The 13,198-nt window shown below is 40.3% G+C and overlaps 1 protein-coding gene across 2 annotated transcripts in view; it reads right to left on the reverse strand.

The window, feature by feature from the left end:
- Positions 1–438: 438 nt before the first annotated feature.
- Mettl3 (methyltransferase like 3) overlaps positions 439–13,198 on the reverse strand; it is a 13,185-nt gene continuing 425 nt past the window's right edge. Inside the window, exons 1-11 of one of the 2 annotated variants that reach the window (XM_019209551.2) lie at positions 12,451–12,970; positions 5,913–6,130; positions 5,422–5,826; positions 4,217–4,392; positions 3,448–3,664; positions 3,035–3,222; positions 2,398–2,436; positions 2,128–2,236; positions 1,951–2,016; positions 1,680–1,792; positions 439–635 (exon numbers count right to left, since the gene is read on the reverse strand). In XM_019209551.2, the coding sequence (XP_019065096.1) occupies positions 524–635; positions 1,680–1,792; positions 1,951–2,016; positions 2,128–2,236; positions 2,398–2,436; positions 3,035–3,222; positions 3,448–3,664; positions 4,217–4,392; positions 5,422–5,826; positions 5,913–6,130; positions 12,451–12,481 (1,674 nt within the window). In that variant the 5' untranslated portion in view covers positions 12,482–12,970 and the 3' untranslated portion in view covers positions 439–523. Of the gene's footprint in view, positions 636–1,679; positions 1,793–1,950; positions 2,017–2,127; positions 2,237–2,397; positions 2,437–3,034; positions 3,223–3,447; positions 3,665–4,216; positions 4,393–5,421; positions 5,827–5,912; positions 6,131–12,450; positions 12,971–13,198 lie in introns of those variants that run through there. The other variant, XM_010637820.3, reaches the window with a different exon arrangement.

The following is a 13,198-nucleotide window of genomic DNA, read 5'->3' on the forward strand; positions in this document are numbered from 1 at the left end:
TTTTAAATGCCAGACCAAAGGTGCTTTTACTTACAAAGGCAAATTCTCTACTTCTAGGCACTTAACCTGAGCTTGATTTTTCTTGGAAACAAACTACAGAATAATAAATAGCAAAGCCACATAATAACCGAACAAGCAATTTTAGAGTGTGACAGCCCTAGTGGGGATAATCTTAAATGAAACTCAGAACTCCTACCTTGAGAAATGCTGTCCTTAGAGAACTCCCTTTTTAATCAGTTGTATTCATGTTATTAATTGCTAATCATTTTGATCCTATAGTAGTCCTATTTGGTAATGATCAGGATTCACTGCTTTCCACGCACTCATTCATTTTGAATGCTCACAAGACCTAATGAGTATTCCCAGAGTTGCATAAGAACACACACTATAAAGGGGCAGATCCAAGATTTCACCTCAAAATCCCAATTACAATACAAATGTTTATTTAAATAAAAGTTATTGTACAAATACTAACTTCAGTTGTATATAGCTGGCAGAGCCTTAGCTCTGTGAGGAAGTGTTTCTATAAATTCTTAGGTTTAGAGATGATTCCATCTGGGTATCTTTGCTTGAACCGTGCAACAACATCTGGATCTAATAGGTGGATGCCATCGAGTTGGTTTCCAAGGGTGATCCTGAAACAAGGGGGAAATCCTGGAATTAAAGGGCTTACTACTGTTAAAAGATGTATACCTTTTAAGACTGCCTTATGTTAAACATAAATTTTTTTTACAACACAGTAACAGTATCACTGGTTAAGACTGGCACAGAGGCCGAGTCAGGTGTCACTACATATGCTGGTAATAGCAGTACTAAGGAAACTCAGAATTGCCACAAGTACAAGTCCAGCCTGAACTACAGTGAGACCCAGTCTCCAAAAAGAGTTGGCAGATGCTGATGCTAAAACAAGTTTGCAGCTGGACATGGTGTTGCATGCCTGTAATCCCAGCTATTCAGAAGTAGGCTGAAACACCGAGGGTCCCAAGTTTAGGATCAGCCTCCACAACTTAGTGAGACCCTTCTTCAGGATGTAGCCCTTGTAGAGCACTTGCCTACCATGCACAAAGCCCTGGGTTCAATCCTGAGGTTGCAATAACAACAAAAAAGCTGGATCTGTATAAGCAAAAGGTTAGTAACTGGTGTCTAACCAGAGCTATTTCAGACAGTTGGTGCTGGAAGTGAGTTTTCTCTCCTAAGTAAAATGGTAGCATGTCTTTTAAAGGGATGGAACCACAGGGGGCAGATCCAATACATTCCATAGAAGGGCTGAGGAAGATCCTTAGGCTGTAAGACTACAGACCCCTGCAGGCAATCCCAGCACTTAGGAGATGATTCAGGACTGCTGAGGCCAGCCTGGGGTACTGTCTCAAAAAATTCTGTCTCCAAGAAAACAGCGAAGAGCTTTGTGAATAGTGCTTTGAGTCCTGAGACCTGTGAGGCTTCCAGTGAATGTAGTACAATCACACAAAACAGTTGAAATGCAAGCTTAAGCCACTTAAATCCTCTTCAGTCCATTTATAGACTAGCAGAATGCAAGGTGAAAGTCACACCAATTTCTCCTCGAGTATCACTTGAGCCCAACAATGGCACACCTAGAGCTTTCAATGATAAACAGCCTGCTGTGGCACACGTGCCATAGGTTTGCCACCTCTGGCCTAGCCTGTTCTCCAGTCACCTACCAGTTGGGTTGCACATTGTGTGGTCGTCCAAATAACTCAATCTTGCGAGTGCCAGGGGACAGTCTTTCAATCATGCCATAGATTTCATCTGGTTTATGACTGGTGGAGCGAACCTAGAAAATAGACTCTAGCTAGTTTTTAAGTTAGCCAAAAGTGCAGTTCTAGCTCTAGTATGTTTATAATCCAAATGAGAAAAACCTGGAATGGGAATACACCTGACAAATAATGGATAACGAAAATAGGAATAGTCTGGGTGACTCAGGAAACCTACCTCAGCTACAATCACGTCACAATCCAGACCCTGGTTGAAGCCTTGAGGATTTCCTTTGACACCAACCTGCTCACCACAGAGAAAAGAATTACCTTATGAAACCACAACTTCTGAATTTTTATTAAAAAAGGAAAACAATTCTTATCACAGAATTAGATCCTATGGCTGGCTGCTCACCAAGCAGTGTTCCTTCCCGTGGTTCAACCAGTGGCCAGTACGACCTGTTCGAATGATGCGTTGCAGCTGATTTGTCTTCACCCAGATAATTTCATCTACACGCTCATAACTGTAGAAGCAAAAGAGAACTACAGCTTTAACCATACTTTCATAGTTCAGGGGTAGTACAGAGACAAGGAATCACCCGAATACCCTGGGAGAAGGGAATGTCATTTGTCATGACTCTTAACAATGCATACTTTTGCTCAAAGCAGCACAACTGCCACTTACCCCCAGAGATTCAGACATTCTCTCCCCAACTCCATGGCCCTAGAAAGAAAGAAGGGTTAAACAACTTGTATATCCATTTTGTCCTTTTCCCTTCAAAATACATGATGTAAACATTAGAAACCTTTTTTTTCTCCCAGTAGGTGTTCAGTAAACATTTATATATGATACCACTAGAGCAATGGGATGGATCTAAGAATAAAAAGATAAAATAGATACAGTGGTACATAACTTTTCAGGTGGCTCTTTGGAAGGCTGAGGCAGAGGATCACAAGTTCAAGACCAACCTGGGCACTTAGCAAGACCCCACCTCAAAATTTTTTAAAAAGCTGGCAATATAGCTTAGTACAAGAGTGCTGGTCTAGCACGTAGTCTCTTGAGATCAATCCCCAGTACTGGGGGGAAAACACAAAATATAGTATCTCTTCTCAATGACCTTACCTTTCTCAAGGAGCAAATGTAAAATTAAATATAATTTGTGTTAGAATCATTAAGGCTATATAAGAAGGGAAAAAAATTCTACATCAGCCATTTTAATAGCAAGGTCCAAAGTGTAGGACAACCTAGGGTTTTTTATCTCCCACCCAGTACTCACTATGTACTATATGGGCCCATCCCTACGTATCTTTAACTGTATTACCTGCCTGTGACCCAGAGGAAGAGAAAGCCATCATCCTGTAGAACTGGTATGTTGAGCCTGCGCATCTCATCATCTGTCAGGGTCCCATAGGGCAGCTCCATATGAATATCCCAGGGTGGGTCAGCCATCACAACTGCAAACTTGCCCAAGATGCTGACGTCCAGGTAGCGGATATCACAACAGATCCACTGCATGAGGTGGTATTTGGTCATTTTCCGTTCCCTCTCTCTCAGATTCATGGCCCCACGTCCCTCTCTTCCATCTGATTTTCTTACTCCCTTGTAAGTACATCTATCCCACTCCAGCCGTCAGCGAGACAGACTGCTGAATAATTCCCTGCTTTCCTACATGCATGGCTGTCCTACTCAGACATAAGTGTGTAAATCGAGATGAATTTTCTTAGCAGACAGTACCTGAGGTGGGAAGAGTCGATCCGCACTGGAGTCACCACCAACACTCTGTGTGAGCGCAAGCTCCTGGCTTGGTGTATGATCCTTGCTGCCAGGACCCTCAGAATCCATGCAAGCATCAATTTCATAGTGAACATATTTGCAGGTATCCATGTGGAAACATGTGTTAAGGAAAGAGCAGTCACCTAAAGATTCATCAGTGTGTTTGTTGATAATACGTCTGAGAAAATAAAAAGGAATCACTATCAAGATGGCATTCCATATGCAGATCTACAGTTCAAGTTCCAAATAGTTTTTTGTTTTCCTCTTTTTTGACCCTCCCTGAATTTTCCGTTTTTAGCACTTCCTCCGAGAATTTTAAGAGAAGTGACATGGAAATCCATAATTCACATTAAAGAGTAAAGACTTTACTTCCTTTTATTATGAACACAGTTCAAAAAGCACTTGGCCAGTTAGAAAATCATACACTGTTCCAAGAGTCCTAGTTCCTGTTTCTCCTAGGGCCATCCTTCTTCCGGAGAATTTCTATGGATCAAAGAGATACCTTGCTAGAAGGGGGCACTTAAGGGAATCTGATACAGTGGGCAGTGTAGCTTCTATTTCTTCCCACATGATGCCATCTCTGAAAGATTACTTTCAGAGTCTGGAGAACTTAAACAGTAATAAACTAAATGACAGTTTTACAGACAGAGCATCAGTGACTGGAAGGAAAATGGTGACAAGGAATGACTGCTTCTGGGAAACCCATCCCACCTCACTCCTCCCCAGAGACCTGAAGTGCAGCTTGCGACAAGGTCGATCAGCATCACTGGCTTTCATGCACTCCTCCTTGGTCCCATAGTCACAAAATTCTTGCACTTGGGCCCGACCTCGTGAGCGAAACTTTTCAACAATGGATTGTTCCTTGGCTGTTGTAGTATTTAATAGTTCTAGGATCTCCTGACTGACCTGTGACAGAAGCAGCCTTGTTCTTAAAAGGGTTTGTAGATCAAGACAGCTCTTAAACCACTTCTGCAAATCCTATTCAATACTAATGTCTTATAAGGGAATAAATGAGTTAAATTAATATGGGAACAGTGGTGCCTCAGGATAAGAAATCTGTCAAACATTTAGGCCTTGCTCAAAAGTCTGCATCTAGGGCCAGGGATTTAGCTCAGTGGTGCCGCCAACTGCCTCATAAGCTCAAAATCCTGAGTTCAGTCACTTGCACCAAAAAAAAAAAAAGAAAGAAAAAGAAATCATCTGCATGTTGGACAGAATTAAACTACAAGAAGCTTTGTTCCTACTGCTAAGCATTAACCTATCCCACCATCCAAAAAAAACATAAAACAAACCCACTTCTGTTTATTGGGTACTAACGCAAGGCACATGCTAATACTTTAGCTCAGAACCTATTCAATAGATCTGTACGGGAGGATACTCTCTGCTTTCTTCATGTTACAGATGAGAGGACTAAGACAACTTGTTCAAACTCACAAAACTAGAAACAGTAAACAAATGAGAAGTCATTCTAATACTTAGAACCACTATACTGTGTGTATGTACTGTTTAATTATCAATTTTCCTATTTTTTGGTTCAAATGACTATCATCCAGTACTCCTCTCCCTACACTCCTCTTCTCTTGATCTGAGGATCATTCCAAACGGATTCGATGACCAAATTCTATATACCAGGGTTTCTTGGAATTACTGACACTTTGGACCAGACAGTTCTTTGTTATGGGGAGCTATCTTATGCAGGATAACGTGTTTACCTACAAGTTACCAGTAGCACTCTCCCATGACACGACAACAAAAATGTCTCCAGACATTGCCAGATGTCTTTGCTTGAACCTAAGTGTGGGGCAAAATCATGCTCAGTTAACAACCACTGCTCTAAACCATCAATTGTAAGAACTGCTCTTTGCCCCAAGGGTAAATCCCTCACAAGCAATGCTACAATACAGACCACATTCAGAGTATTTTTATGGCCCATACCTTCTTGCTCTGTTGTTCCTTTGTAGACTGTTGGTTCAAAAGGCTTTCTATCTCCAGATCAACATCTGAGGCAGCGTGTTTCCTTGATTTCTTGGCTGGCTCCTTGGCTGGTTCTGATGCTGAAGAGGCCAGACCAGAGGCTAGAGAGCTGGCAAAGGCAGCTACTGTAGCTGAATCCTGTTCTGCTCGTCGTTTCTGCCCTGTGACAGTCCCTGCTACCTCCCCAGGGCCTTTCTTTTCCGCCACAGCACCCATCATGGCAGAGAGCTTAGAATGGTCGGCATAGGTCACAAGAGTGGGATGTGCATCATCTTGTAGGAGCCCCCGTTTTACCTCGATCAACTCCTGAGCTGCAAACTTCTGTAGAAGGCTTTCCACCCCTTCCTGAGTGGCAGGAGCATCTGGCTAGAGAAGGGAGGGAGAAGAGGGCAATAATGCACTGACCACGCATAGAACTTAAGTGGTAGCTCCCAATTCTATCAGGCCATTACCGTGGAGATGGCAAGACAGATGGATACAGCATCCGTGGGCAATGTTAAGGTCAGATCCGAGAGGTGGTGTAGCAACTTCTTTTCTAACTCGGGGTCTGTAGCTAATTCAGGAACTACGGAAGCTGTGCTGGACTTAGGGCCACCGGAAGTGGGTGCAGGAGGCACTGGACTATCACTACGGAAAGTTGGAGACAATGCTGCCTCTGGATTCCGTAGATCTAAGAGTGAAGAGAAGTAAACATGAAAAACACCAATTATTGTCAGTCTGTACATTTGTCAGGAGTGGAATTCTCTAGCATTCTCAGCACACAGACCTTTCATTTCCTCTGGGAAAGGCTCTGACCAGCTGTGGCACTAGATTACCTCTCCACCACACTCAAGTGTTTGCTACTTTGCCAAAATAATCCTGGATTTCCTGGGAACTGTCTACCTTTTCTTTGTTGTATAAGAAGTACTTCCCTAATTCTGTCCTTGCTGTTCTTCAAAGGAAGTAAGTTAACACAGTGGATTTGCATGTCTCCATCACCTACCTTCTCTCAAAGTAGTATCATCAACCTACATCTTAATGAAAGCAAGAAATATTTTCAACATAAACTGGCAACAGAATATCATTTTCAGGCATGGAGTATGAACTTTAATGAATCCAGGTCACTAGCCATCAAAAACAATACAAAATTGATAGCATAAGCCGGGTGTGGTGGTGCACACCTGTAATCCCAGCACTCAGGAGGCTGAGGCAAGAGGATCGCAGAGAGTTTGAGGCCAGCCTGGGATATACAGTAAGATCAGGACCAGTCTGAACTACAAAGGGAGATCCTGCCTCAAAAAAAAAATTAATAGCGTGGGGGTAAGTATGGTGACCAAAGCCTAGCAGTTGAGAGGCTAAGGCTCTAAAGTTGTAGGGCTGGACGAGAGTGGTGGCACACACCTGTGATCCCAGCACTTGAGAGGCTGAGAGACAAGGATCTCTGTAAATTAAAGGCCAGCCTAGACTACATAATGAGACCCTGACTCAAAAAAAAAAGTCAAATGTCAGAATGGACTGTATAACCAAGATTGCCTCAAAACAGAATGAAAGAAAAAAGACAGTAATGGATACAACACTGTACCTTTAATATTCATAAATATGAAAACCTTAAAATACTTTGGTAAATTTGCTGAAGGTGTAGTCAACAAACAATATTTCCCGGGTTTTTAAAATTTCTTTGATAACTAGAGATTGAACCCAGGGCCCTTGCATATGCTAGGCAAGTGCTGTATCACTGAGCCACAGCCCTTGCCCCATTCCTGTGTTATTTTTATCATCTATTCTAATACCTCACAAAGTAGGTAATCATCATAAACTTAAGATTTAAGAAACTCAAATTAGGACAAAATATTACTTTAGTCTACACTCCTAGGACCTCGGACTGGAATTCTGTTAAATAAATTATATACAAGTGGGCCATGAGTTTTACATCTAGAAATATTTTGGTTACTTATGAATTTCCACTTGAATGAAACTGAACTTAGTAAAATTATTTAGAGGTTCCAAAGAAAATGGACCTGAACTGCACTAACACTTTCTAGAATAGTTACATTTTATAAAAAAAAAAATTACACCCTATTTAGAAAACAGATTTCAATATTCCACAGCAGCCAGCAATGTTAGATACTTGAAAGAATTTTCTTCACCTTGCTTACGGTTTCTTTATATTGTTATATCTCAGATTGCAACTTGCAAAAGCTAAACTAAATTTCCTGTTTTATCAAGGAGGCGCTGTGTGCATAGAAAGTCTTGGAAGCACTTTGAAAATCTGGATAAGATGAACTGACCAAAGCTAAAAATATGTACGAAATGTGACAATTACTGTTTAGTATACTAAGATAGGATAAACAAAATACTTGCATCGAACAGGACTGCACAGGTGATTACAAAAGCCTCTTGCATTCAGATTCTATATGTCTAATAATCTTGAGCTAAAATATTCCTGTGGTATAAGTTTAGTAACATATTTACACTAGGGTCAAAGTGAGATTTCTTTTGTTAATCAAGTTATAATTCTTCTGAAAAAACCAAAATTTCTTCCAACAAGCAACCTAAACCTAATCAGCGATAAATTTCATTAAGGCAGGAAAAAAACACAAAGGATTTTTAAATTAAGATTTTAGAGGGCCGGGGATTTAGCTCAGTGGTGCCGCCACCTGCCTCACAAGCACAAGGCCCCAAATTTGATCCCTGGTACCAAAAAAAAAAAAAAAAAATTAAGATTTTAGATATTGAATCAACAAATTTAAAAGTAAAACATTATGTATTATCCTTTTAAACCCAAAGAATATGCCTATGGGAGTAATACATAAGCTATGGACCTAATGGATTGATAATAGAAATGTAAACTGATGGATAATATATGTAACTTCTAAATGTGCATTCAGCATATGGGTTCTTTTACACAGATTTTGAAATTTTTAAATAAGCCATATATTATCCATCACCAATACCACCCCCACCCCCATTTATGTTTGAACCGTATTTCAGATACTTTGTAAAATAATGCTTCTGCTATTCCCATATTTTATTTTGTTAGAAAGGGCCTAAACCCTCTGTAGACAATTTGTACTACATCTTGATTTTGCATGGGGATTGTTTCTTGCCCATGCGGCATAAATGAAAATAATTTGAGAGAACTATCAATGATCAAAATAAATACCAAAAAAAAAACCCACATCAATATTGAGGATTTTCCATGGTTTCTTACAAATGTCCAAACAGGGCTTCAGTAACACTCTTTTTTTGTTTGTTTGTTTGGTACCAGGGATCAAACTAGGGACCTTGCCCTTGCGAGGCAGGTGGTGGCACCATTGAGCTAAATCCCCAGCTCAGTAACACTCTTGTTAATGCACTATAACCCCAATTCTGTGTGGAAATATACTCCCTAGCTGCCATATTAATTTGCATTACTGCCATACATACAGTTCTTGAAACATGTATTTTACTTAAATATGCACTGGTACATTTTTTTCTTTAAAAAATACTACTGCTATTATTAGTTTTAACTGAAGCCCAGACTCTGCCAACTCAAAGAAAAATCTACCTGACATTGTTATGTCTGCTATTATCATATTTAAAATAATGATACAGGGTTGGGGATTTAGCTCAGTGGTTTTGCCACCCGCCTCACAAGTGCAAAGTCCCAAGTTCGATTTCCGGGTTCCTAAAATAAAATGATACAAATTTGATTAGAACATGCCTCTTAGGGAACCTGAGGCAGGAAGACTGCAAGTTCAACTCCTGTGTGTGCAACTTAGCAAGACCCTATCTCAAATAATAAACATTTAAAAAGGGCTGGGGATATAGCTCAGTTGTAGAGCACCCTGAGTTTGATCCCTGGTACTGCAAAAGTAAACAAAAAGTTCCCATTTCCGTCTTACCAACTAAACAGTTTACCCAACTTCTCATGCAAATGTTATTTGCTATATCTAAAACAGTCTCTATATTTTCCTGTCTAATCCTTAAACACTGTCAGGCCTGATATCAAACAAGAAAAAGCATTAATTTTGCTTTTCATTTATGTCAACAAGCTGAAAATTAACTCACATATGTTATCAAGAATGTAATCTTAGGCTAAAGGGTAGCTCACTGGTCAGGCACGAGTGACATAGCCCTACGTTCAATCCCCACCACCTTGAAAAAATTAGCAAATATAATCTTAGAAACATTTCTTCTAGTTTTCATTTTTTCCAAGTATTAGGTGAATTTAAATGTCCTGTGAACAATGTATCATTTTTCTTAAAGTGACAAAGGATTTTTATAGCCCTTTTAACATAAAAATTTAAATTTCTATAACTGGATACTGAATTTTTTTTCTCTTTGGTAATTTAAGACTGTTCTTTGTTTTTGTTTTAGATAGGGTCTTGCTATGGTGTACATGCATGGTGGTGCATGCCTGTAATGCCAAGCACTGGGGAGGCAGGAGAATTGCTGAGTTCCAGGCCAGCCTGGAGTACATACCAAGGCCCCATCTCAAAAAAAAAACAAAAAAACAAAAAAACAACAAAACCAAAATAGGACAAAAACAAACAAACAAAAAGAGATGAAAAAGCATTAAAAAGTCTAACAAAGAACAATTATAATAATTTAAAAAACCCAGTGCAGAAGGCTTATTATCACCAAGAAAAGGCAGAAAGACAAAGATGAAGGCTAGGGACTTAGCTCAGTGGCACCACACCTGCTTTGCAAGCACAAGATCCTGAGTTCAATCCTTGGTACCAGAACAAACACAAACAAACAAACAACAACAACAAAAAAGACAAAGATGAACACAAAGCAGTCAATGATACACACTAATATAGTTTTTTAAAAATTAACATCATAGGTCACTTTGTTGAAACAAAGCTATATGCTTCTTACCTGAAATGTATACAAGAAAAATTTAATAATCTCGGGAAGGCTGAGACAGGAGGATTACAAATTCAAACTCAGCCTGAGCAACTTAGCGAAACCCTGTCTCAAAATAAAAAATAAGAAAAAAGGGCTGAGGATGTAGCTTGGAGAAAGGTTCAATCCCCAGTACTGAAACAAAACAAAACAAAACCGAACAACAAGTCCAAATGTACTTGGTACTCCTCCTCATTAACTGGTTCCAGGTGGTGTAACAAGTACCAAACATTGTTTTGACCAAGTACAGCACACCATTCTCAGAACCAGGAGCACACAAGCAAACAAAAAAACTTCTTGTTAAACTATCTGCAAAGATGCAGGTCCAAACAGTATGGTGGTGGCACATGCCTGTAATTCCAGCATTTGGGAAGCTGGGGCAGGAGGACTCCAGTTCAAGGCCAGCCTAGGCTCCATTGTGAATCCAAGGAAAGCCTGGCTATATAGCAAGACCCTGTCTAGAAACAAGTTGCAGGTCCAAATGAAAACTACAAAGACATTTCCCTGGGTTAAACAAACCAAAACACTGGCAGAGGTAAGGGTAAGATTAAGAACCCCAGATTATAGGCTGCAAGTATAAAGTAAGTGACTTTCGCTGTAGGTAGAGACACCAGTGAAGATTAACTATGCTACTATTTTTAGTAGAATTCCTACTGTAAGGTGTTGGGAGGCATCCTACATAGTTTATGATTAGGGCTGACTGAGGCCTCTGTTGTGATGCTCAAGGGCAAGATTACATAAGCATAAAATCCTCATGAACTCAGGATTATTGCTTTCCTCTGAGACATCTGACATTCTCTCAGATTTTAAAATCCTCATGAATTTAGGATTATCACTGCCCTATGAGTCATCTGATATTCCCCATGAACCAACCCAACAAGGAGTGGCAAGGTCAGAGTGTGTTGGTCTTTGGTTGCCTGCTCAAAGGCACTGACCTCCCAGGTCCCCATACTTTGAAATTATGCAACTCTATTGTCTTTTTCCTTTAGCCCTCGTTGTTCCCCTTTTTAGACAGAGTTACATAGTTTAAAGTAAGCCTCTTCTAAACCTATCTTCTATTAGAGCTGCTGTTATTTATTTAGACAGCATTGGGATCACACACAGGGCCTCTTAAGTATTCTACCACTGAGCTACATCTCCAGGCATGATCTGCTATTTTGAACATGTTTTACATGCATTTTGCATAAAACAAAAATTTTCAGAAATACACATAAATATAGCAGAAATACCTCCATCTGGCTACAAAAGAAGTTTAATTTGTTTCTATCTACAATTGATTTTTTTTTTTTTTTTGAGACTTTTTTTTTTTTTTTTTTTTGAGACAAGGTCTTGCTTTGTAGTTCAGGCTGGTCTAGAATTCCCAGCACTCCACCTGCCTCAATTTCAATTTTCTCAGTGCTGGGATTACAGGTGTTTACCACTGTGTCTGGCTTTATAGATGTTTCAAAGGAGGTGGGGGGAGAGCACTAGATTTACCAGCCGAGGAAGCTGAAATTTATATAAAGCTCTTCTTGATCTCTACTGTCAGTGTTTTGGTTTGTTTAACCAAGGGAAATGTCTTTATCGTTTCATCTGGAACTGCATCTTTGCAGATAGCTTAACAGCAGGTGTTTTTTGTTTGCTCACCTGCTTGCTTGGGGAGTTGGGGATGGAACCCAGGGCCTCATGCATGTTAGGCAAGTGCTCTGCCATTGAGCTACATCCCCAGCCCTATTTTTTACTTTTTCAGGTAAGAATCTAAGTTCCTCCAGCTGGCATTGAACTTGTCTTATGTAATTCAATAACTACTCCAAAACCTGACAATTACTCCCTGATCCTATGTCTTGCACTTCTACTACACTGTCCTCTTACCTTTTCTTTAAGTCCTACGGAGCTACCACGCCCAAAAGTAAGGGCCAACTCCTTTGTATCAATTATTTTTTTCACCGTACAGGAATTGTGGACTTATTCACTTGCAACTTTACATATATTACACTGTGTTTTTGACGCTTTACAAGCATCTATCCTTAATATATACATCGATGCTTAATTCCCAACTAAATCTTAAAACTCCTGGAGACTAGAGACAATGTCCTGTCTGACTAGACTCACGAACACTACAAATATACAATAAATACTTACTAATTACAGTTAGGAAGAGTCTGACATGCATGTCCTAGTTCTAGGCATCAGCATATAAGCACATCAAGGAAAAGTGACACAAACAAGATTTACTGACCGCGTTGGGAACACTGATCAACAGTGGAACAAAATACCACCAGGATAGTATGGAGTCGTTATCCTTGAAGAGCTTTGTAACTGATTTTCCTTAACTCGTTCAGGGTTTGTGATGAGGGTAAGGTGGGTGGTTAGGGGAGGCACTGACAATCTTTTGAAATTCCTTCAAGTTGTCGCGTTTTGTGGTGCTGAGGATTTAAACCATGCACAAGCTGCGCACTGCAGACAAGTGTTCTACGGCTGAACTATATTTCCAGTCCTTTTAACTCTATTTTGAGCTGGAACTGGCCTCACATTTACATTCTGTCTGCCTCACCCTCCCAAGTAGCCGGGATTACAGGGGCGCACCACTACACCTGGCTCTCCTTCAGGGTTTATGACTAATTATAAACGGACGAGAAGAAAATTACGAAAAATCAGAAACAAATGTTCTCATATACTTGCTGGGTATAACGTCAGTTTTCCTATGAGCAACACTAGACCGAACTTCGGTGGACTTTGTGAATATAAAGCTTCAGCTCTTCTTCATTGTGCCCAGAGTCACAATGAAACGACCGCTAAAAAACAGTTGCAAACAAGGGCAGAACAAAGCGCCCTAGCAGCAGCAAAAGGAGGTGAGCGGCCACTTCGCCGCCGGGGGCCGAGAGGGGTC

This window comes from Fukomys damarensis, unplaced genomic scaffold (genome assembly GCF_012274545.1).
Source record: "Fukomys damarensis isolate Sample0158 unplaced genomic scaffold, DMR_v1.0_HiC HiC_scaffold_17, whole genome shotgun sequence".
Classification (NCBI taxonomy): domain Eukaryota; kingdom Metazoa; phylum Chordata; class Mammalia; order Rodentia; family Bathyergidae; genus Fukomys; species Fukomys damarensis.